The sequence below is a fragment of the Ceratocystis lukuohia genome, assembly GCF_044167205.1.
Source record: "Ceratocystis lukuohia strain C4212 chromosome Unknown Supercontig1_pilon, whole genome shotgun sequence".
In the NCBI taxonomy this organism is placed as follows: Eukaryota; Fungi; Ascomycota; class Sordariomycetes; order Microascales; family Ceratocystidaceae; genus Ceratocystis; species Ceratocystis lukuohia.
In genome coordinates, this window is record NW_027263520.1 from 3,484,314 (window position 1) to 3,507,530 (window position 23,217).

Sequence of the window (23,217 nt, forward strand, 5' to 3'; positions counted from 1 at the left end):
GGAGTACGTAGCCTCACTATTCAGCCGGTCTTGTCCTGAATACCCTTTTTCTTGTTTGGTCCTATCAGTGCTCCTGCCACCGCAGAAACACGGAAATCAAGACAAAGCTATAGTTGCACTGACCTCTTCTCCTTCTGACTAGGATTGCTAGCACCGTCTTCGTCTTCGCCCTAGGCTCCCGCTAACGACCTATCCGTCCTCTATGCCAGAATTACCAAAACAGCCCCAAAGACCCAAGAGCCCAATACAGAAGGCAAAGGAGCAAGAGGAAGCAAGGGAGGTTGAAGAACAGAAAAAGAACAAGCCAGTACAAGGGAGGAGGAACCAGCCTGTTTTTTTGGCCTTTTGCCGTGCCGTGGCGCGGGTATGAGAGGGTGGTTTGACATGGCTAATACAAAAAGCAAGGCGGCGATGGCCGTCGTGAGCACTAGTTGCAGCCATGGGCCTTTGACTAGCTCATTGCACATCGCACATTACAAGTGGCGGCCATTAGTGGGCGGCTTACTGCTTCTCCCTCTCCCTCCCCCCTCGGTTGTGTCGTCTCGTGAAGCGCGAGGTGTGTGTGGGCATGGATGACAGTTGACCTATTTTTCTGTATATGCATGCGAGTTCATGGGCTCCGCTCTAGATTCCTTGTCTATATTTCCATCCAATCCCTGCTTTAGCAAAGCGATTAAAACTAAACTAACCTGCTTGATTGCAGTTTGTGCTGCTGCCCATACTCCCCTACTTTGTGGCCCACAGGGCGACATTTCAAACTACAGCTCGCTACACCCTCACCCTCTTGCCTCCCTCCCTCGCTCCCTCTCCTCCTCTTGAATCTAAACCTGTTCGTTTCCGTTTTATTGCCTCCCTCCCCCACCTTCCCCATCGTCTATTCTCTGCGAGTCTTTCTTCCCTTGAGCCCGATATTATACATTCAGTTGAGCTTTAACCTCTCTAATACGATACTACGGAGCCATCTTCTTCCGCTAAGCCTGCATAGAGCCCAGCTCTTCTTACCCAGCTGCCTTGAAAGACCCAAGCTCAGCCAGCATAAGCACCCAAAGAAGAAAAAAAAATACACTGTCTCCCACTGACGACTTGAAAGACAAAACGCCAACTCTCGATTCAGGATGTCTTGTTGAAGATTGCAGCGACGACTTTGAAAAAGGCCGCCCGCCACCCTTTGCGTTTTAGCTCTCTTGCGCCTACGATTACTATCTCTTCTGGTCAATTTTCGTGTTGACAACCACGATATTTATCGCCACCGATCTATGACCAATCAAATAACTCCTGAACCAACATAAAATCGTACATTTAGGTGGTGCTCATTCATGCACATCATTGCCAAACTACGTTTTATTTACCATCTACACCTCACCTCCACAACGCCATCTGCATCCTACTTAAAATTCAAATTTATCACGCCATTCAGCGCTACAAAATACTAGCTGACATCTACCACCGAATACTACCGAATAACTTCACCTACTCTATTATCCATCAACCATCTGCGATTGCGCATTACAGACAGCCATCCAGTCATAGACAGTCATCTCTTTTAGAATGATGCCTCAAAACCCCCAGATGGCAGCATACACTTTTGCTCCACAACAACAACAACAACAACAACAACAGCCACAGTCACAGCCGCAACGGGAGAATCAGAAGAGTGAGTCTTTTCTAACAAAGAACAAGCGCTTAAATGGGAATCTGGGCTCTAATCAGTGCGCCTAGACTATGTCTTTGTCGACGAACACAACCGTCATAAACGTCTTAAGGGTAAGTACATGAACATGCTCTAAACCTTGTTATCGCGAGCTTGAAGCTTATTAAATTCTTCTTTTCCACTAGTTATGAGAGCCTGTGAAGGCTGCCGGCGCCGAAAAATCAAATGCGACGCTGCAACAACCAATACATGGCCATGTTCGGCATGTGTCCGTCTTAAACTCCACTGTGTTCGTCCAAATGGGTTTGACAGTTCTGACACAACGACCTACGACACGACAACAGCTCCTTCTTCATCGATTCCGGCTACTACTTCATCCACGACCGACTTCCTTGGTCAGAGTGCAATGCAGTCTACCTTTAGTCATAACCCTCAGCAGAACATTCAAAGCACCACACAGATAGGCGTACCTGAACCGCAACTCTACCAGCAGCAACAATATGACACCTCTCACCTTTATCAGACGGTGCCCTTCGTGGAACAACAACTCCAGTATTCTACCATGGCTAGCTCATCTTCCAACTTGCCATCCTCACACATGGGCCATGCGCAAATGCCACCATCCCAGCTGCCACCCCAGATATCAACACAGATGTCTATGCCTCATGTAATGCAACAGTCATTTTCTTCCGCATCTGAATTGGTATCAGCGGCTTCTACCTCTTCTTCATCCAACTTGTACCCAACCACCCCTCCAACAATTGGCATATCAACATTAGATAACTCTACAATCTCGGCTCCCCAAGTGGGATCCACTCCCCAATCTCAAACAAACGAAGTGAGCTCTCCAGAGACCGGGTCTCAACACAGCCACCCAAATCCCGATCTCTCTGACTTGCTAGGTTCTTTGAAAATGAATGATACAGGCACTGGTAAGTGTTCATTCCCTACAGTCCGCAGACAAAATGAATTGGTTTATGATCTGATGCTCCTTTTTACCCCGCAATACTAATACGGCTGCTTTTCACAGCTCCATATCTCAGAAATAAGGCATCTTTTCGCCGCGAACAACCCCCTCCGGAAGAAGATGATGACGACGATGAAGACGATTTTCTTGCTAACCTGCCTCCTATGCGCGCTGGAAAAATTCGCATACCGCCCGAACTCATGCCCGCTGAAGAAACTTCTTTGCAGTATTTCGACTTGTATTTCACGCATATACACCCATATATTCCAGTCCTTAGCAAGCCTGAATTCTACCATCAGTGGAACACGAATCGCTCTGCTATTTCACCATTGATTCTTGAGGTTTTATTTGCTTTTGGAAGTCGCCTTGCCGATGAAGCTTCTCAAGGACAACAATGGCTTGCGCTCGCCACTAAACATGTCGATATATTTATGGATGTGCCGCGAATGAGCACCCTCCAAGCCGTCATGATTTTGATGAAGGCCCGTGAATCCGTTCCACAAAAAGGCTATTATTACCGGTCATGGATGAATATTGTCTCAGCAATCCAGATGGCTCGAGAACTCGGCCTTGACGAACACAGCGAAGAACATAACAACGGCAATGAGTGTGATCTTGGTCCTGCCGAGTGTCGGCTCAAGACCCGAGTATGGCAGGTTGTGTATACCCTTGAGACTATGATTGGTAGTTCCCAAGGAAGAACCCAGCTTTCAATTGACTGTGCAGAGGTTGATTTTTCCATTCGGTCACAAGAAACCGACGAAGATATCTCCGAATACCTTGTTAGCCGGAACTTTACCTATCTCGCACGACTTGTACGGGAAATAGGACTGATGAACATCACCTACGGCAAGATGAAGAAGAAGAAAAACAGCGCATGGGCATCAGATCCCCAGTTTCTCAAATTCGGCCCAGCTCTTAATAACTGGCGTACTTCTCTTCCAAAGGAATTCGATGTGACATTTCCCTCCGATAACTCACCACCATGGATTCCTTCTTCCTTTGTTGGAAGCTTATTGAGCTACCACCATTTGTCTAAAATTCTGCTCCTGCGTCCTCAACTGTCCCTTTGTGAACCAAATAGCTCGGGTGGGCAATACAAACGTATAATGCTATCCTGTCTATCATCATCAAAGGACCTTTGCAAACTACAGGAAGCTGTTATGCGCCAGTACGGATACACTGGGCTTCAGGGGATGCTCAGAGGCTATAGTTATGTTGTATATTGCGGCCTCTCGTGCATTGTCATTCATCTTGTGGCAATGACATCTCCAGATCCCGAAATTAGCGCCGATTCCGGCGAATACTTTTCACGGCACATGCGGATCCTTGAAAAGGTCATGTCAATATGGAGCATTCCTGATGTCAAAAAGCAGATTGACGCTCTTCGCCGAGCCTTTAGTGCCGATATCCGGAAGCCATTTACTCTCAAACCGAGTTTCCCATACGGCAGTCCGGCATCTAGTAACTCCAACTCGCCACAATCTTCTACCGACCACGATATAATATTTAAACAGTCACCTAGCTCTATTTCAGCAACTCTAGACTCTGGCATGCAACCGAGTAGTTTCAGCCACTTGTCAACCTCTAGCAATCCTGCCATACAAGCGAGAAACAACCTCATGATGCAAAACAACCAGTCGATACCTCCTTCGTTTTCTATGGCCACTTGGAATCCTGCGCCAATCTTTGAGTGAGTATTCTAGCGAAAAAAAGAACATGAAGCAAAAATCACTTTTAGCTAACATAACATCAATTAGGCAATGGAACTCTACATTTGGGCCACCACCCAGCATGCGATCCCCTGCGGGGTCCGCCTCCCCATCTCAAACAATCAATAACTCACCAGCAGCCACTGGGACTGGAGTGCTTGATATGGCCCCTATGGGCGTGTCTACCAACGCACCCATTGCCGCCTCTCAGCAAATGCAAACTACCCAGTCTTATGCCGATCCTCAGTATATGACCCCAGAGATGTGGCAGCAGTCTGTAGTTAGTGTGTACGAGGGTGGTCTAAAACGTGGTTGGGACTATGATGATGAAGGCCCAAGAAAACGGTAGGGGTGAGTCCTCCTCTATTGCCAAGAGTGGCAGTTCATGAATATTCAGCATCTTGAAATTGCTTTGGGACCATGGGGGCTTTCGATATTATAATCGGCAGTCAGCGGCGGGTGGATATAGAAGGATAAAGTAGATATACACGAAACACTTGATGAAATATGAACATCAGGCGATTGATTCGTCAGCATCCAATAGATAGATAAGGGTATACACAGCACAAGTCGCTGCTTTTATTTTGAAAGAAATACAATGCGAGATGCTCCTCATCTCGCTGTTCAAACTCGCTTGCATAGGACATGCCATGTTATTACATTTTCCTACGATGATGACTTTTGCTCATTCGCAGACACTCGCTCCAAACGCTTTTTCAACTCGTCCCAGATCCAGCCTTCCTTGACACCCCGGTTCGAACCAGTGATATTCAGGTTTTCAACGGCGCGAAAGCGCCACCATTTGCGACTAGCATTCTCCCGGGAAATATCCTCCGGGGTGCGCACAAAGTTAACGAGCCCCAGCCGGCGCGGTGGATTAGCAACGCGCAATGCGCGAGCTTCAATAGTGGTCGTACGTGGCTTAGCAATAACAGACAGTGTCGTGATGTCGATCTGGGCGGTAGGCGGCATGTTGAGTACATAGCGCCGAAGGGTATCCCGCGAGAGGCGGGCAGCGGGCGGTAGGTGGATGTGCAGAAAAGCGACGTAGGGCGAAGTGATGTAGATGACAGTCAAAAGCGGGATCACGCCGCAAAGGCCAACTAGAACGAGGCTTAGTAAAGAAAAGAAGGAACATGCGAATGCAGTAGGAAAGAAGTGCAATGGGTGGCTTACGACCAATGGTTTGCCTATTGTCTTTTTCAGCTGCGATGTAGGAGGGTACAGCAATGCCACAGAACAAAGCGCACATAACAATAGTCGTCAGCTTCAGCACGGCGATGAAGATGAAGCGACCGGTCCCCACATGGTATATGGGTATCCTAGCTGGGAACACTGCACGTAATTCAATGTTAGCCTCATGTGCATCTCCTTGCGTGGCTTAGTCTAACAGCAACTCACAGAACTTGGCGTGTTTTGTAGTAAGAGCCTCTTGGGAGTCTGCCCGCGGCATACCAGCACTACGTAGGGCGTGTATTTGGGAGAATAGCCGGATAGTAGAGGGCCTGGAGGGCGACTTGGATGCAGCCTGGAAGAAGGGCCGGGACAAGAGATACAGCGAGGCGTGTTGAGGCGCATTAGAGCCGAGACGGGCGATAGTGAGGGAGACATGTGTGCATCGTATGGCACCAGGAGCCATACGGCTGCGGAGGGGTAGATGAAGAGCGGGTATCATGTCCTTTTTACCTTTCTCATCTAAAAAATATACAGCGGTGGGTGTTCAGACTTCTGAAAAAGAATTGTCGCCATTTCCCTGAAGATGAATCAGAACCAAGGGCAAGTAAATGTATAAAGAGTCGGCAATATTGGCAAGTTGGGAATTTGTATGGTGTTGCGCTGCCCCACTATAGTGCTACCCCAGCTTTATCGCCTTGTGGGTAGCTCTCAATGAGGTCGGAAAGCTTTGTCCCTTCTATGGCTGATAACGTAACTGCAGCAAGGGGTTTGTAAAGAGGAGGGGGAGGGGCAATCTCATCTAAAGACAGCTAAAAGATACTAGACGGCAAAGAGCATCACTACAAGACTGCGGACTTGGAAGTTTGCTTAAACTCTGTTCAACTAAGGACATGTGCACCTATAATGGGCTAAGGTATGTGTGTGTACTGACTGACTGACGCTCAAAACAACGAGTTTAAACAATGTTTTCTGTCAGCCACCTCTCCCACTGTCCTGCATCCCAGCCAGAACTAATGTCGTTTTGCACAACGCCGTTGAAAATAACCGTTGGGCTCACATGCACACCCACCAGGCGCGATGTCTTGACGGCGTACTTGAGGTCATTGGTCACGCCGTTTCCAGAGTTCAGACTGCCATCCGCAGCTGGCTTATCAGAGATCTCCAGCAGCTTGTAGACCCGGTCTGAGTCAACACCAACAGTTGCAGCCAGAGCAGCCAGGCGTTTGTATGTAGCATTTCTAGTTTCGCTGACCACGTTCACATCAAAATACTCGGTTTGCTTCGCAAATAGCACCTCACTGAAGTTCCAGAACTGCGTGGGGCTAACCTGCTGTACAGCAAGTGCAGCCTCGTGCATCAGAATCGAAGACGGATGCCACGGCTGGACCTGCTGGCGGAAAACAAGCTGCACATTGGCAGCCCAGGTATTGTTGTTTTTGATTAGGGGCGCCACTGTCTTCGTGAGGGTCGTGAATATCTTGGCTGAGAAAGGACAGCAGTAGTCTAGAAACACCTCAATTGTGTGGGCAGCGGGGGGGACACCGTCCACAATTGACTTTGGAGGGCCAAAAACTAGGCGAGTGGCAGCGTACTTGGGAGCGACAGCCATGGCAGCTTTATATGTATATGTATGATTTTTTTCAAAGCCGAGGAAAGGAGTATCCAAAAGCTCTAGCTAAGCTGTTTTATTCGTAGTCTAACAATAAAAAGGGAGAAAGGAAAAAAAGAAAACAAGAATCTGCAGCTGGACGGCAATTTATTTTGCTACACGTGACCCTCATTCATAATAAAGCAAAGGCATGGAAGGACACAGCAAAATCTCGCCATGCAGCTTCCAGTTCGCGCCACAGCAAGCCATAATATGAGGCGCTGACAAATACAGACCGGAGTGGGTTCGGCAAGCGACCCACATAAGACGGAAAGCATACGGGGCTGACCGAGACCACTAAAGCCTCAAAGGTCCTAGAAACCAAACATCATTGGTTTCAATGATTCGACATATTCATTTTATTACATTGCGGTATTCTTAGCTACAACACCTCGCGCAAATTGGCCAAAGTTGATGTGGTTGACACGGTCAACCTCGGCGTCCAGGTTTGGCTGTGTAAAAACAGCTAGCGTGTTGCGTGCTACAGTGCGTCCACCATCCGTAGTACCGATGCCACGGACGAAATGCGGCACTGCTTTGAAGCGTCCGCCTGTCATTAGCTCCAGCGTTTCGCCCGTTTGGAAGGCAATTGCGTCTCGAGGAATTTTCACCTGCACGGTCTCGCCGCTACGTGAGATTATGTACAGTCCCGACATTGGGTCAGGACTGGAATCTAGCTCCGGCAGAGCTGGGAGGACCCCGGCGGCTGATGCGGAATCTGGGTTTTGCACGACCAGAGGCTCCATGCTCTCGTCAATGAACATGGCGGAAGTGAGGCCGGTTAGGCAGCCATGGTCCAGGTGCGTAGCGCACCAGTCATCTTCGTTCCTGTGTTCCACAACATCAGAGCCTTGGGGATAGTAGTGTAATAAGCGGGCCTTTGTGGTGTTTGACGATCGCACGACGTCTTCAAGATAGCTTTTTGGGTAGCCCTCAATTTCCTTCTGGCCAAAGCGATCACAGGCCCGGGCTACCAGAACAGCTACATCAATAACCATGCGGCATAGAGACTCAAGGCTAGCTTTAAACCCAGGTAGAACTTGTTCACTCGGCCATATGTTTGGGGAAAGATACTCGGGGAAGCTGTCAATGGAGAACTCGCCAGTGGGCTCAGCAGCATCGAGAAGAGGATTAACGTAGAAAGCGCAATTAGCATAGTACGAGCCCTTAGAAGAGTCGGGCTTGCCGTTTTTCAATGTCTCCTTGCCCAAGGACCATCCGGTGAGATATTTAGCTGCCATATTTTCCAGCTTGTCTATGATAGGTAATGTCAGTTTCCTAAAGGCAACGCCATGCTAGGTATATCTCTCAAAGAAAACAGAAAAAGACAGGAGAGCAGCATACCAAGCTCCTGGGCCGGAAGATTTCCAAGATAAGACGCATACGAAAGGGCGCGGTGCCGAAGAGTTGCAAACTCCGCCGGGACATCCTTGACCACGAGAATCCCAAGAGACTCGGGGCCAAAGGCCTCTTGGAGAGTACTGAATGGTATGTTGCCTAGCCGGAGATGTTAGTCATACAAGCAAATGCGAGGGTTGTTTAAATAATAGTTGTGAACATGAGCTATCACTTTGGCATGGGCAAACGCAATGATGGATCTGCTATCCTACCAGTTTCAAGGTCTTTTAGAGACACAGTTACTGGCGTTGCTACGGTACTAGCCATGATTAAAAAATTCAAGTAAAGAGGCAACTGGCAGCTTGATGGTTGACAGGCGTTGGTTGTGTGTAGCTTCAATGGGAAGAGGGGGAGGTAGGTTATATGTGAGGTCATGTGACATGAGAATTCCCCCACCTTGCTGTCGGCATATTACTACTTTAGTGTTGGCAAACTCATTATATCACGATAGAAAAGCATCTCGTCTCTTATTTTGCGGGCAACATCTTCTCAACCCTTTCCTCTTCCAACAACCACTTTAGTCAACAACTAGGGGCCATCGAGACAAAGCATCTATTCTGTTGTTGGATGGTTCAGAGAAAACTTAGGGTTACATATTTACATCTTCGTGGCGCTTCAAGAGCCCTGAGAACAGCTATAGTATAGCTGCCACCGCAGAAATCGTTCAACCTAACATGATGTAACGCTTTTCGATAACTATTCTTAAATCAGTATTTGTGCAGTGCTGATCGGGCTCAAGCACTCAAAACATCGCATGTTCTTATAGCTTATAGGTGTGCTGACAGCTGCCACCACCTGCCCTGACATCCCAGCTAGTACGCTCACTGTCTGTCCCTACATTTTATTGACGTTGGTTTGAGACTTCAACAAGCCCACAACCCTCTGCTATCTCTTTCGGCGCCTTTAGCATAGTTTCCATCACTGCTAAAATGGTCAAGGCGCTCGTTTTCAAAGGCGACAAAAAGCCTAAAAAGAGAAAGCGTACCGCCGATAACGACGACAAAACTAACCAAGCTTTGTCTGCGCTTACTTCTGCCGACAATCGCGACAGCTACACTGGGGACCATGTCGAGCCAGAGAATGACGATAGATGGGTCTCTGCTGACCAGCCCAGCGACATATCCGGTCCGTTGATGGTTGTGATGCAGTCTGCTGCGGGCGACAAGCCCTATGCATTGTCGTGTGATGCGACGGGCAAGGTCTTTGCGCTGCCGATCGAGAATATTGTTGACGGCAATGTTAGTAGTGCAGAGCCACACGATGTCCGTCAGGTGTGGGTGGCGAACAAGGCTCCAGGGACAGAGAACTTGCGCTTCAAAGGCGCGCATGGAAAGTAAGTTGTTTCTGGTGGCGTGGCTCACCCTGTAGTGGATGCCCCCCCCCCCTCCTCTCCGTTTTTCTTTTGCTTTTTTTTGTTTTGCTTTTGCTTTTGCTTCTGCTTTCCTGCTTATCGTTTTAATGTCTTTTCCAACGTACTGACAGCCTATACTTCGCCCTCCATGCAGATTTCTCAGTTGTGATTCCCATGGGCTGCTCAGTGCCAGCGCCGAGGCTGTGTCCACCCTTGAATCATTCACCGTTGTCCCTGCTAAATCACAATCATCATCAGCAGTTTTTCACATAAAAACAGCGCAGGGCAATTACGTTCACATAAAAGGCCCCTCTCTCTCGGCGTCATCCAAATCCCTTGAAATTCGTGGTGACGCAGACTCATGCGACTCAGAGTCGACTGTACTACGACTTCGCATGCAGGCGCGCTTCAAGCCTAGTATTAAGTTGGCGAAAGAAGAGAGAATCAAAGACAAGGTCAGCAGGAGAGATCTGGAGACTGCGGTTGGGAGGAAGTTGGAAGATGATGAAGTACGCAGGCTGAAGAAAGCACGCCGAGAGGGCGACTATCATGAGCAGTTGTTGATGCTCAAAGTGAAGGGCAAACATGACAAGTATTCCTACTGATCCCAAAAGGGTAATCCGACAGGAGAAAAAGAAAGCGTGGAGAGGGCGAGAGAGAGAGGGTATATTCTATGCCATTAGTTCTTTTGCGCATGGTAAAATAACAGCGTTTTTTTTCTTTCTTCCCTTCTTTCTTTTTCCTCCCCCCATAGTCCTCCTATCCTTCTTTTACTTTTACATGATCCATCCCTTGATCGCCCCATCTTCGCCACCCGTAAAGACGGCATGGCTTTCATCGAAGAAGCAAAACCCGCGGACAAGTTCTTCTCCATGGGCGCCGGGCAAAGTGACAGCAGAACTCTGGTCCAGGGCCCAGGTCTCAGGCCCCTTGGCCATGTGAACAAGGGTAAATGCCTGCTGGCTAGCGGAATGTTAGCACCACGCGCAGATGTTGGCGAACGAGGGAAAGGAAACGGCACTTACTCCTGTGATCCAGCACCGATAATAGCACCGCTGCCGTCTGTTTTAGTTGCTACGTTGGCAATGTACTGACAGCTCAGTGGCTTACGCAAGTCGCCCACGTCCAAGAAGGCAGAGCCCTTCTCGACCTGTTCGGCCATGTCGTACAATGCGAAGCGTTCATCGTTTGACAACCCATACACCTCAGTGGCAGTGAGGAAGTCTGCGTGGTGGATAGAGGCCCCGTGGTTGAAAGTCTGCACAATAACCTCATCCTCGTCGGTGATGCGTAGATCACAGACATTGACAAGACCATCAGTAGATCCAGAGAGGATGAAGTTGGCATCGGTGGGATGAAATTTCAACTGTGAACTCGAGGGTTAGCCCTACATACCTGGCCTTGCAGTAGCTTCCATACAGTAGGTCTGCCGCTTACCTCAGTAATATCATCACTATGCACCTCCGTATACTTGTGGCTTTCACTAGGTGTTGACCGGATATCCCTAATGATGCGTGTTTGTCGTGTCAGTGTAAATGAATGACATCACAAGAGGATTGGGTCGACCTGTCCAAACTTACCACACGAATATAGAGGCAGCGTGAGTCCTATCCTGCAGTTCGGTGCCCACAACAACCGTGTTTGTCCGTGGGTCGCACGCTATAGACATAACGGCCGCATCGCCGCCTACACAAGACCTCATCAGCGACCAACAGACTCCCACCCTTGCAGAATAAAACTCTCATACTCACCCTGGAACCTAGCGACTTCGGCCTTGTGTGGAGAATCTCTCAAATCCCACAACGATACGATGCCGTTGTCTCCCGTGGTAGCCACTAGAGAGGCCTCATCATCCAGGATCCTAACGTTAGTCAGGTTTCCATGCGAAGTAGTTGTCGAAAACACAGGACCACTTTCCAACCTGTCCGGCGCAAATGCAGTCAATCTCTGGTCAGAGGTAATGGCAACGATGCCGTTTTGAAGTCTTTGGAGGTCAAGTACGTAGATCCCGTCACCACTCGAGTTGGGGAACTGGTAAGATGCCTTGTTCTGTAAAGAGTACATTCTCTAAAATGCTTTCCTTTGTTCCTTAGTCACGAAGGGGCGGCAGTGGAGAACTAAAAAGGGGAAACACTAGATGAAAAATACAGCAAAACTGAGTCCACAAAGACAACACAGCAGACAGGACATAAGAATGGCGTCCAGCATCTCAGTGCAAGTCCAGTGCGAGCACACCAAACATACAGAGTTAGTAACCCAGAAAAAAGTTTACCTCAGCAACGCTGCATAAATTAGGGTTAGTCGTATCACGTCGCCGATAGTGGCATATATGGGGTTACAGGATCACAGCACGGCATAAAATGAAAAGCGGTAACAACGACAGTAGGCACATGTACCGCAATTACAGTCGCCATGGCTTATACTAACCTTATACTGCTACCACTCAATATAACGATAGAAAACAAGGATGCGAGAAGAAAGTCGTTGTGTATCTGTGGATGTTGGGAGTAGTATGTACATGAAGTAATCCTTCTCTCTATGATCCACAGCACGAGCTGCAACATGGCGTTTTTGCTGATGTTGTTGCTAGGACTATTTAGGAAAGATTCCCCCAATATTTCCTTTTCCTCGACTCTACTTTCATGCTTGTGCATTCTGCTATTATGCACTACGTATAGACTACTCTATTCTTCTGTCGCCGTCTCTTACTTACCTTACAACAGGCTGTTAAAAGTGGGCCGCTATGAACCCTGAATGCTTGTAGCTGGCTGACTAAGCAGAATCCAGATGCTCAGCCAATCCCAGCCAATCACAGACTACACCCTGTCTTCTTTTGATCTACTCAAGCTTGGACGGTTCGATCGCATCGCAGCGATGGCTTTGATTTGATCATACTATGTCAAGCAGACAAATAGTCTGTTCCTAACCAACTCTACTCTCGAGAACCTCCAGCTTTCTGTTGCGCGACTCGTGCTAAGCTGTGCTTGGCTTTTTCTTTTTCCTTTCTTTAGCCTACTCGTGATCCAGCCATGATCTTGGTCCCTTGACCAGATATTGATTTCCAGCTTCTTTTTCCTGGCTGTCCTACCCTTAGCTAAGCTAAATACTGCCTCATAATTATCTCCACTGGATGCGTTCCACACCTCTTTGGCTTGTCCGTATGTTGCATTGCTTCTTAGCGTAGTCTCATTGGCCTTTACTAACAAGATCGTTATTCTATCATCCCCTTTGCGTTGTGTTATAGTATTGGCACAAGCTCTGGGAACAGTTGTAGCATCTACAGATGGCCACCAGGCTGTCCTCAATGATAACAGCCAAGACAGCGGACACCAAAATGCTGCCCAGCATGCTGCCGCAGGTGCTACGGACAATGTTCCTGCATTAGACATTATCAAGGGAGATAGGCGGCAGAAAAGTGCACCTGCTTCACAACCCGGTATGCGACTGGCTGCTATTTTCGTGTGTTGTTTATAGTTTCTTCGGACGTTTGGCTTAACTTCCAACTAACCACTGGCCTTGCTTTCTCTAGGTGCCGAATATGTCGACCAAGCTCGAACAATCTTTTCCGCGCTCGAAAAAAACCCACCCACACCAAATCACTGGCGATCTCGGGGCTTTTTTGCCGACCTCATCCTTGGTGCTCTGCCCTCGTTCTCGCTCTCTGCACCGCAAGATAGATCCTCTTCACAACATATTCAATCAATCCCACCAGATCTTGTCAAAGCTGTCGATCTTCTCGAACGCGCTGCTGCCGAATCAAACACGGATGCTTTTCATATGCTTGGCGACCTTTACTTCTACGGAAACTTTACATGGCCACGTAATTTTGACAAGGCCTACGCACACTACAAAAACCTTGCAGGACTTGGCGACGCTAGTGGCCATTTCATGGTGGGCTTGTTCTACTCCTCAGGCATCAGCCAACAGGTCCCGCAGGACCAGGCCAAGGCCCATCTCTACTACACGGCCGCCGCAAAACTGGGCCATACCCGCGCTCAAATGGCCATTGGCTTCCGCCATCACATGGGAATTGCTACCCCCAAGAGCTGTGAAAAAGCTGGAACTTACTACCGTTCTGTTGCTCGCAAGGCTATTGACTGGGTGAATTCTGGTCCTCCAGGCGGACAGCATTGGGTTGTCGAGGCGTATCATATTTCCGAGGAGGATGGCGGCATTTACGGCTTTGGGGCCAGCGCTACTAGCTCAGGGGCCAATGCTGTCAAAGTGAACCCCAACTCTGACGCCAATGCAGCTATCGATGATGTCATTGAATATCTCGATCTCATGTCCAAGAAGAGTGACAGTAAGGCCTCTCTGAATCTTGGAAGAATCTACTATGAGGGCCAGCGCGGCCTGGAGCGCAACTTTGACCTAGCTAAAAAGTACTTCCTTATGGTCGCCCACCAGTACTGGAAAAGGGATGGCACCGTTATTGAAAACCCGCCGTCTGGGCTTGATAGGCTTGCCGGTAAGGCTGCAACTTACCTTGGCCGCATCTATCTTCGTGGGGAGGGCGTTGACCCGAACTTCACCAAGGCTCGCTATTGGATCCAACGCGGGATCGCCAATGGGGAGCCTCAAGCCTACTATCTACAGGGGCTCATGTACAAACATGGACTCGGTGTTACCCAAGACTCAGCAATTGCCAGTGACCGCTTTAAGTACTCTGCCGAGCGGCTCGACTACAACCCATCCCAGGTGGAGATGGGCAAGATCTATTTGGAGAGAGGATCCGAGGCGGATGTCAAGTCTGCGCTTCACTTCTTTGAGCATGCTGCCCTGCATAACAACCTTGAGGCCTACTACTATCTCGGCGAACTGACATACCATGGCATTGGTCGCGATCGTGCCTGCAACCTAGCAACGCACTATTTCAAGCGCGTCGCAGAGAGAGTTGAGCCGCTAACGTCGGGTTGGTCTATTGCTAACGATGCGTTTGAAATTGGTGATATTGATACTGCTTTGGTGCACTATCTAGTCATGGCTGAGCAGGGTTGGGACGCTGCACAAATCAACATGGCTTATATCATAGACTCGGCAAAATCGTGGCTCAAGCTACCTCTCGCTACATCGCCCTTGCCTGCTCCGTCCCCAACTTTCCAAAACCATAATCTCGCCATGGTTTACTGGACGCGCTCCTCCATGCAGGGGAATGTTGATGCGACCGTTAAGGTTGGTGACTACTACTATTACGGAATCGGACACGAAAAGGACATGGTCCAGGCTGGCAATTGGTACAGTCTGGCCGCCGAACATTCGGCCAGTGCGCAGGCTCTTTGGAATCTCGGATACATGCACGAGAATGGAATGGGCTTGAAGCAGGATTTCCATCTAGCCAAACGATACTACGATATGGCACTAGAGGTTAGCCCTGAGGCGTTTTTACCCGTCACTGTAAGTCTGTTGCGCCTGAGGATGCGCAGCGCATGGAATACAATGACACATGGGCCTATTCACTCCATTGAAGATGAGCCAAGTAAGTGCCCCCCGCTCTCCCAGTAAAATTTACGGTGTTTGTGTAATTTTTTCACGGATTGTATTGCACGCTGATATACTAATGGAACTTACTTGCAACAGAAACTAGCCAACACAAGTCAATTAGGGAATGGATCAAGGCCTTCATGGCTGACCAGCCGCGCTACTACGAGCAATACTCCGAAAACATGTTTGAGGAAACCTACCACGAAGAGGTCGCCCACGAGGTTTACGAAGAATCCATTCTTGACACTATGCTTCTAGTCAGCATCATCATGCTTATCTCCGCGCTGATTTACTACCGCCACCAGCGCCAACTTGACGCCCAACGAAGACGTGAAGCTAATGCCCAAGGCCAAGGCCAGGGTCAACACCCGCTGAACCCTAACCAGCAACATGCAGAACTGGCCCCAGGCGCCGGCCACAATCCGGCACATAACCCGCCGTTTGCTGCTGGGTTCATGCAGCCCGGCGGACAGTTCCAGAACTGGGGAGCTGGCGGCGTAGGACAGTAAGGGGCATGAGCTACCTCTCATTCTGTTGTGCGACATCCATCCTTGTTCTTGCCTGCGCCTTTTGTTTTCTTCCCTTTTTTTTGTGTTCTTAATTGGTTGATAATAGACCAATGCTACAACTACAGAAGTAATCATCTTGTTTTTTTCTTATTGGTTTATAGAAGAGGTACTTGCGTAGTGGGTAGGTGCATGGCGAATAGTTCGTCCTGTATATTCTAGTAACAAGTCCTTGCTGTTACATGTAGCCCTTATGAGATGAGATGTATGCCACGTGTGTCAAGATATGAAAACAAGAGCAGGAGCCGCCTACATGTCGTCATTAATCCAATCAGAACTAAGATATTGTTATACTTATAATCATGAATCCGAGAGCTAAATACTACAGCCTTACCAGTACTTGATTGTTACCTTGCTCAACTTCCCCCTCTTCCACTCAACTGCTCATGTCTTCTTTTTCGCCTTTGTTGTGAGCTCTGCGTCCTCCTCCTCTTTTGGCTTTTGTCCAACAAGCCGCTCTAAAAAGTGCTTGCTCTTCTCCTTTGTCTTAATGTATGTCTCGAGGCTGGCTAGGATGACATATGCTTTGGATACCTTCAGGTGCGATAGGTCAACGCCTTCAAGCTTGAGGTTTTTGATAAAGTGTTTGTAGTTTGCGGCGGGTGGGCGGTAGTGGCCACTGAGAGGGCTTAGGGAAGTCAACTGGCCGTCCTTGACCTGGATTAGGCCGGCGGCCGCAATACGGGAGCCTTGAAGGAACGATGAGTGCTGGAAAATGCCACTCATTTTGATGCCAACATAGAGTCTGAAACGCGTATCGGCAACAAAGATCCATGTGTTCTTGCGGACAGACTTGCGCATTAGTTTGTTGAGGACAGCCGTTGTCGAAAAATGGCTTGATTTTATATGCCGAGTCTTGGAGGGTTTCTTTCCATGCTTAGCTTCAGGAACGGGGCGGGGATACCGTCTATGGCCCTCATCCTGATCTTCGCTTAAAGAAGAGCGTGGGGAGTGGCATAATGAACTACTCGCGCTATCGCGGCGTGGAAGGATACCTTGAGCGACAGCATCAGAGCCGTCCACAGCTCCGGTGACTAAAGTGGTGTCTGGGCCGGCAGAATAACCCGGGGTTGGGTCATCTTTGGGGACGATGCCTTTGGTGCTATCGCGATATTCCTCGGTGGTGTTGAGAAGCTCATTGTTTTTGGCCCAGCGCAGGCGGCCGTCTTTATCGAACTTTACTAGGTAGTATTGGCGTTCTTCTCGGCTCAAATACCGCACACACTCACGGTTGAGACGCTCGCGGGGACAAGAGTCTAAGTCCAGGTCTTTTCCAGAGCCGGAGTCTAACCAGTAAAAAAAGTTTTCGTTTGTGTCGGCATATTTCCATTCATTGTGGTATATTAAGAGATTGCCGCCATAGCGGTGTTTGATATCGACCATTTCTAGGAAGTAGGAAATGTTCATCATCATGGCTTGGTTTTTGCGGCGGAGTTTTGCTTCTTCACGTTTCCGGCGCCTTTCAGCCCGCTCGGCCCGCACAGTCGGCGAGTCGTTCTCGGAGGAATCGGCGGAACTATCGCTTGAGTCTGGGTCGCCATCGGAGTCCGGCTCGATATCGTTTCCAGCGCGCTGAAAGACGGCCCCGGCTTTGCGCCAGCGTGCAGCGGCATCCGAGTTTCTAGGGCTACTAGGAGACGATGGGCCTGTAGCGTTGCTCTCACTCCGAGCATGGGGGGTCATGCGGTTTCGAAACTGGGCATCATGGACGGTAGAGATGAATCGAGAAGAAGCATTGATAGTCATGCCGTTGATTTCGCGGCGGGTGCGGTAGCCCCGGTAGGTACGCTGAATAAGCTCGGCGGCCTGTCCAAGGCGCTCGTTTTCTGAGGGAGAGGGAGAGGGCGATGTGGCGGTCACAGGTACAGTATTGTGAGGGATAGATTCTAGAGGGGCAGCTTCGTTGTTGTGTGTTATAGAGGAAGGATGGTCGGAGTTAGGGGGTTTGGGAGAGTCGAGGTGGTCTTGATTGTTAGGGGCAAGGTCAGGCGATAGGGCCATAGATGAGATTCGCTGGTGGTCTAAGCCGGTAGTGGAAGGGCTCACTGGTGCGATGGTGACACTTTGGAGGACACTCATCTTCTCTACAAATAAGAAAGAGAAGAGAGGAAGAGAGAGGGGGGGGGTTTATGTAAAGTGGCAAGAGATGAGATGATATATGTAGGCTGCAGATAGTGGTCAAGAAGCTTGTGCGTAAATAGATGTAGTATAAGTGAGTAGGGTAGTACTCTGTATGCAGGATGAGGGACGGGGGTGGGGAGGGGGTCTTATGCGAGATGCTGTAAACAAAAGTAGGTGGCAGAGTTGCGCATGAGGTAGTATAAAAAAAGGCCAGGATCACAGGTTGCCAAGAATCTGACCAATAGACCTTGGGCTTGGCAAAGCTATTAGTAGCCCTAGAACTTCCAGAAGCCGGAAGAACGAGACGAGGTCGGTAGAGCTTATTGAGGGGGTGTTCTGATAGGAAGTAAACGAGACGGAGAGGGCGGGGGAATAAATAAGACGAAGAGGAAGTTGTTTAGGCAAATACGCAAAGGGAGGGGGGACAAGAGGAGAAATGACGACAGTGACGAGCAGCGAAAAGAATAAAAGACGGATAATAAATATAGCAAGTATGACAAATAGAAGGATTGCACCTGTGAAATTTCAGAAAATAGACCGAAAAGAGGGAAGAAACTACCTAGAAAGATAAAAAGGATGTGGCAATAGATAGCATCAAGCGGAGGGGAGCAAAGTTACTGATGCTGATGGTGCGATCATGTGCGTGGCCCTTGGAGTTGCAGGGGTCTAAAGAGTAAGAGAGAGGAGAAGTGTGGTTATACATGTGACGGGCGAGGGTTGCGCCCTGGAGTGGGCTACACGATGGGAGAGCGAAAGGGAGAGCGAAAGGGAGAGCGAAAGGGAGAGCGAACGGGAGAAAGGCAAGGCCCTAGCCTAGGCCGTACAGCAAGAGACAAAGAAAACATCTCGAGATGTTGGGTGTTTTGATGGTCGAAAGAAAACAAAGGGGGAAAAGAGGCAACGGATGGGCAGAGGATCACGATAAATGGGCCATGTCAGCAGGCAACAACAATACTGGGAATGTGCAACGAGCAAAAGAGGAAACAGCTGGCGTGGACACGAGAAAGAATACAGGCTTGGCTGGGCTGGGCTGGGCTGGGCCGGGCCAGAATAGCAGTGAAAATGTGGCAGGACTAGCAAGACAGACAGCAAGTGCCAGCGTGCCTTGTGCCTTGCCCCAGGCTTTAGCTGTCATCAAAACTATTGCCATACTATATTTGGACCCCATAGTTAGCTCAGCGCCTTTCTGCTCTCATGCTTAGTTAGGCAACTTCCTTAGCTCAACTAGACCCTCGCAGTCCTACGAACACTCCGTTCCCGAAACCCATGTTCACTCGATCCCAGGCCACGAATAAGAGGCAGTCACATGTGGAGGCCGCTCTCATATGAGGAGCCGCTTCCTGTTCTGCCTAGATGGATCGTGGGGGCTATTTTATAGTTGGGACTTGTCTGATCTAGAGCCCGACCTGCCGACCTGGGAATAGCCCAACCCATCCATAGCCTAGGCCTGAAGCCTGTTTTGGCAGGTCTTCTTGGTGTCTGGCTTGCGTTGGTATAGCTCCGCCCCCTTGTTGTACTCGAAGACTCGGCCCGGCAGGATTTTAGCGACGCTCCGAGTACGCCGACAAGGAAGCAGCGACGACAGTACGACGGCCTATGACGATGATGGGATCCCCTTGGATCAGCAACGCTTTTTGGTGGAGAAGGCGGGGCAATGGGTAAGCGCCACATGCAACGAGTGGCTGTGGCTGACATAGGATGCTGTGGCTGAAATGCCACGGCAAGATTAACTGATGTTTCAGCTAGGGCTCCATTATTATTCTTGGGATTTGCAGCGTTGTCAGCTGATTTGAGCTAATTGCCGACACAAAACAGAGAGTTTCTGGCAATCGAAGAGCAAAGTTAAAAGTGAGACTTTTAGGTCCGTTTTTGTGCCGATACCTGCATATGTGGAAAGTGAGGCGCAGCACAGCACAGCATGCCACGCAGCAAGGATTGAAACATGAAGAATGGCTAGACGACAAGGGTTGCACAAAAAAAGAGGGATAGACACTGGCTTGCCAAGATCGAGCGAAGGCACCGGAGTAAAGGACAAGCAAGCAACGGCAGTCGGCAGTAACGAAATCGCGGGGTGATGGCAGGAAAAAGAAACAAGCTTTGTCCGAGCTGGAATTCTGGTAGTTTACAGACCAAAGACCGGGTCTCTTCTCCCCTCGCAGAGGAGGCCCCGGGGAAGACTACTGACACACACACACACACACACACACACACTATCCACCCACCACAGACCACAGACCACAGACCGCTGATTACCAAACCGATCCTCGCGCTGAAGCAAATGAGCAGGAGAAACTTACTGATAGCCATGCAATGGAGCAAGGGGATGGAGTCGGGTGGTGGGCTGTTGAGTCAGTCGTCGATCCAAGGTTCTTTGTTTCTGTATGCTTGGCCAGTACAAGGGCGGTGAAGCGACAACCATTGGTTTTTTTTCTCACTAAAAGGTGAAACAATTGGCCCGTCCAACTCTATCATGAGGTGTTTCTAATAAACTTGCGGGCTGCATATCATATCAGCTATGTCTTATTGATATTGTTTAGGCCGCACGTCCCTATGATTTGGCATTAGGCCAGGCGCTAGTTAGGCTGAGGAGAAGCTAGCTTCCCTTACTTATTAAGGGTCCTCGATTGGAGCTAAGGATGAAAAAAGGGCCGCCATATTTTTACACTGAATCGGCTTGTCTTCTCAATTTGGTTGTCGTGGCAAGATTAGCAAAGGGCCGTGACGACTCAAAAACAACATCACGGAACGCGATCACGATCGGGGATTTCGGTATCACTCTGCCACCTTGCTGACTGGATTTTGAGACTTGCGCAATTACCACACTGATATGTCTGCTTGCGTCTTCTTCTAGCATTTTGCATTTTTTTTATTCCTCTCTTTTTTACTTCTTTCCTTTTAGGCTTCCTTCCCCATCTTCGCTTCGTTCCTTCCCTTTCAGCGCTGGACGTGACACGAGCCCAGGACCACAACTTTTCGTTGTCCTTTATCGATCTTTCATTTAATTCCTTTACTTAATTCCTCCCATTTGCTCAGCATTCCCCGTCTTGGTTGTTGTTCTTTTTTGCCTTGTATTGATATCTATCTTCTTAGTATCATTCTTATTTGAGGTACACCGAGCATCCGCTAGCAATGTCTACACGCATCTTCTCGGTGCTGTCGCGGGCTGGCCGTAGCCCGCCTATGGCTCAACAGAATATGCGGCTCCATGCCCAGGCCCGGCTGCCAGACTCGGCCTACCGGCTACCGCTGCCGCTACGTGCCCAGCACAAGAGCCTCTGGCAACATCAGCAACGGCGAATGAACTCAGGATTTACAGGTAAGATGGCCCATCTGCACATGCATATAGAGAATGGCGTTAGTCCGTGGCACAGCTTAGCTCCGCACGGCACAGCACAGGGCAATGCCCAATGCTGTGCGACCAGTGAGACTTGCGCCGCTTTAGTCTTCGCCCAGTCGATGGATAGGCACATGAACACACAAACACACACGCTGCACCTTGCTGACTACGCTACCGCATACAGGCAATAAGAGTGATGAGCCGTCGCTGGCCGTAAAGATGACTGAGGCTGCCGCTACTACCTTTGCCTCTATTCTTATTCTCGGCGTTGGCTTTGCCACTGCGGGCTACGCCTATCACAAGTTCTACAAACAGCTTGTCCTCCGCAAAATCTCTGGTGCCTTTGAGCCCGGCGATCCTGTGCTTGACTTAGCCGCCATTGCCAAGGAAGTGCCCCACAACAAGCTCAATGGCAAGGTCCAATGGGTTGAGCGAAACGAGCAGGACCGGCTGGACAAAATCGTCTCTGGCGAAGAAAAGGGCCACTACTATCTGCTAATCGGCGAAAAGGGCACTGGCAAGAGCAGCATGCTGCTCGAGTCCATGCGGAAAATCGACGGCCTAGGTGTTGCTATGCTGGAGTCTCATTCAGACCTCGAAATCATGCGCATTCGTCTAGGCAAGGCCCTGGATTTCGAGTTTCATGAGGACTACATTGGTGGCTATTTCAGCGAACGTGGGCCTCGAGATAGCACAGCACTTCTCGATATTGAACGTGCCCTGAACAAGCTGGAAAAGGTGGCTTTGCAGCACCGTTCTCAGCGTCACAAGCCGCTAATTCTCATAATCAACCAGATGCATCTGATTCGCGATAATGACGACGGCAAGGATCTGATTGAGCTGCTACAACAGCGCGCTGAGCAGTGGGCAGCCTCTAACTTGGTTACCATGATCTTCAACAGCGACGACTACTGGGTTTATGAACGCCTCAAGTTGCTAGCTACCCGCATGGAGGTACTCTCTATCACCGATCTTGACAAGAAAAAGGCCATGAAGGCGCTGCAGGCCTTCCGCATACGCCACTTCGGCAAGCCTATCGAGCCCAGTATGCTAGAGGAGATCTACGACCGCATTGGCGGTCGGCTAGCCTTCATCAACCGCGTGGCCAAGAGCAGCGACATGCTAGCCACGTGCGACCAGATCAAAGACTCGGAGAAGCGCTGGTTTCTGAATCAGTGCTGGATTCTTGGCTCTGAAATGGATGATGATGTCATGGACCAGCAGAAATGGGCTGCAGCTGCCATGAGTCTGGCGCTGGCGCTAGTCGACAAGGAGTCCGAGATGGAATGCACATATGACCAGGAGACCGGTCACCTGTTGCCGTCTTACCCGTTCCACATTGCCCAGGAGATCATGACACGCTGTGACTTTATTCGCAAGCTAGATCGCCAGAACCTGTTTGCCATTGTCTCGACAACGGCAGAAGTACGTGCTAGCAGCGTTCCCATGCACCGTGCCTTCCGCGAGATCTGCTCCGAGCCTGGCTTCCGGGACCATTTGGAAAAGACCATCCAGCGCATTTCTGACATTGAATCTCTGGGTCGCACGCGCGAGCTGGTTGCCAAGGACTTGGTCCTTGGTGGCAAATACACCATCAAGAGCCTAGGCGAAAAGAGCGAGAGGGGTGTTGTGGTGGAGCTGGTGCAGCCGGAGGAGAAGGAAGATGAGTAAGGCAAGGTGGAGTAGGGATATAGATGGAGAGGGTATACCATTTAACAGGCGGGTGGGTAGAGGGTAGGATGTGCATCTCACGGTTGTGTGAGCGTGTGTTGCTATCCTTTGATTTCGTTTTTGTTGGTTCTTCTATTT

The 23,217-nt window shown here is 49.5% G+C and overlaps 9 protein-coding genes across 9 annotated transcripts; 4 read left to right on the plus strand and 5 right to left on the minus strand.

Moving 5' to 3' along the window:
- Positions 1 to 1,548: 1,548 nt before the first annotated feature.
- Positions 1,549 to 4,679, plus strand: HOO65_010871 (Cutinase transcription factor 1 alpha; the record flags this gene model as incomplete). Its single annotated transcript, XM_071005374.1, has 5 exons — positions 1,549 to 1,654; positions 1,711 to 1,764; positions 1,996 to 2,583; positions 2,682 to 4,311; positions 4,379 to 4,679. 5 exons carry the CDS (start codon positions 1,549 to 1,551, stop codon positions 4,677 to 4,679), a joined length of 2,679 nt encoding a protein of 892 aa, XP_070862693.1.
- A 317-nt stretch (positions 4,680 to 4,996) lies between these two features.
- On the minus strand, positions 4,997 to 6,005 carry HOO65_010872 (uncharacterized protein; the record flags this gene model as incomplete). Its single annotated transcript, XM_071006033.1, has 3 exons — positions 4,997 to 5,433; positions 5,507 to 5,665; positions 5,732 to 6,005. 3 exons carry the CDS (start codon positions 6,003 to 6,005, stop codon positions 4,997 to 4,999), a joined length of 870 nt encoding a protein of 289 aa, XP_070862694.1.
- Positions 6,006 to 6,461: 456 nt separating this feature from the next.
- Positions 6,462 to 7,115, minus strand: HOO65_010873 (uncharacterized protein; the record flags this gene model as incomplete). The annotated part of the gene is made up of 1 exon (XM_070999822.1): positions 6,462 to 7,115. One exon carries the CDS (start codon positions 7,113 to 7,115, stop codon positions 6,462 to 6,464), a length of 654 nt encoding a protein of 217 aa, XP_070862695.1.
- A 401-nt stretch (positions 7,116 to 7,516) lies between these two features.
- On the minus strand, positions 7,517 to 8,819 carry HOO65_010874 (uncharacterized protein; the record flags this gene model as incomplete). Its single annotated transcript, XM_071005878.1, has 3 exons — positions 7,517 to 8,409; positions 8,499 to 8,651; positions 8,765 to 8,819. The coding sequence occupies 3 exons, from the start codon at positions 8,817 to 8,819 to the stop codon at positions 7,517 to 7,519; spliced, it is 1,101 nt and encodes a 366-aa protein (XP_070862696.1).
- Positions 8,820 to 9,481: 662 nt separating this feature from the next.
- HOO65_010875 (uncharacterized protein) lies at positions 9,482 to 10,508 on the plus strand (the record flags this gene model as incomplete). The annotated part of the gene is made up of 2 exons (XM_071006022.1): positions 9,482 to 9,885; positions 10,058 to 10,508. 2 exons carry the CDS (start codon positions 9,482 to 9,484, stop codon positions 10,506 to 10,508), a joined length of 855 nt encoding a protein of 284 aa, XP_070862697.1.
- A 171-nt stretch (positions 10,509 to 10,679) lies between these two features.
- Positions 10,680 to 11,967, minus strand: HOO65_010876 (putative WD repeat-containing protein C63.06; the record flags this gene model as incomplete). The annotated part of the gene is made up of 6 exons (XM_071005885.1): positions 10,680 to 10,866; positions 10,929 to 11,269; positions 11,341 to 11,407; positions 11,484 to 11,589; positions 11,655 to 11,764; positions 11,825 to 11,967. The coding sequence occupies 6 exons, from the start codon at positions 11,965 to 11,967 to the stop codon at positions 10,680 to 10,682; spliced, it is 954 nt and encodes a 317-aa protein (XP_070862698.1).
- A 1,066-nt stretch (positions 11,968 to 13,033) lies between these two features.
- On the plus strand, positions 13,034 to 15,893 carry HOO65_010877 (putative Sel1-like repeat-containing protein C1B3.10c; the record flags this gene model as incomplete). The annotated part of the gene is made up of 4 exons (XM_071005409.1): positions 13,034 to 13,061; positions 13,148 to 13,339; positions 13,433 to 15,379; positions 15,481 to 15,893. 4 exons carry the CDS (start codon positions 13,034 to 13,036, stop codon positions 15,891 to 15,893), a joined length of 2,580 nt encoding a protein of 859 aa, XP_070862699.1.
- A 441-nt stretch (positions 15,894 to 16,334) lies between these two features.
- Positions 16,335 to 18,029, minus strand: HOO65_010878 (IQ domain-containing protein IQM6; the record flags this gene model as incomplete). The annotated part of the gene is made up of 1 exon (XM_070999823.1): positions 16,335 to 18,029. One exon carries the CDS (start codon positions 18,027 to 18,029, stop codon positions 16,335 to 16,337), a length of 1,695 nt encoding a protein of 564 aa, XP_070862700.1.
- A 3,171-nt stretch (positions 18,030 to 21,200) lies between these two features.
- On the plus strand, positions 21,201 to 23,079 carry HOO65_010879 (putative ATPase domain, prokaryote; the record flags this gene model as incomplete). The annotated part of the gene is made up of 2 exons (XM_071005635.1): positions 21,201 to 21,387; positions 21,593 to 23,079. 2 exons carry the CDS (start codon positions 21,201 to 21,203, stop codon positions 23,077 to 23,079), a joined length of 1,674 nt encoding a protein of 557 aa, XP_070862701.1.
- Between the last annotated feature and the right edge of the window lie 138 nt (positions 23,080 to 23,217).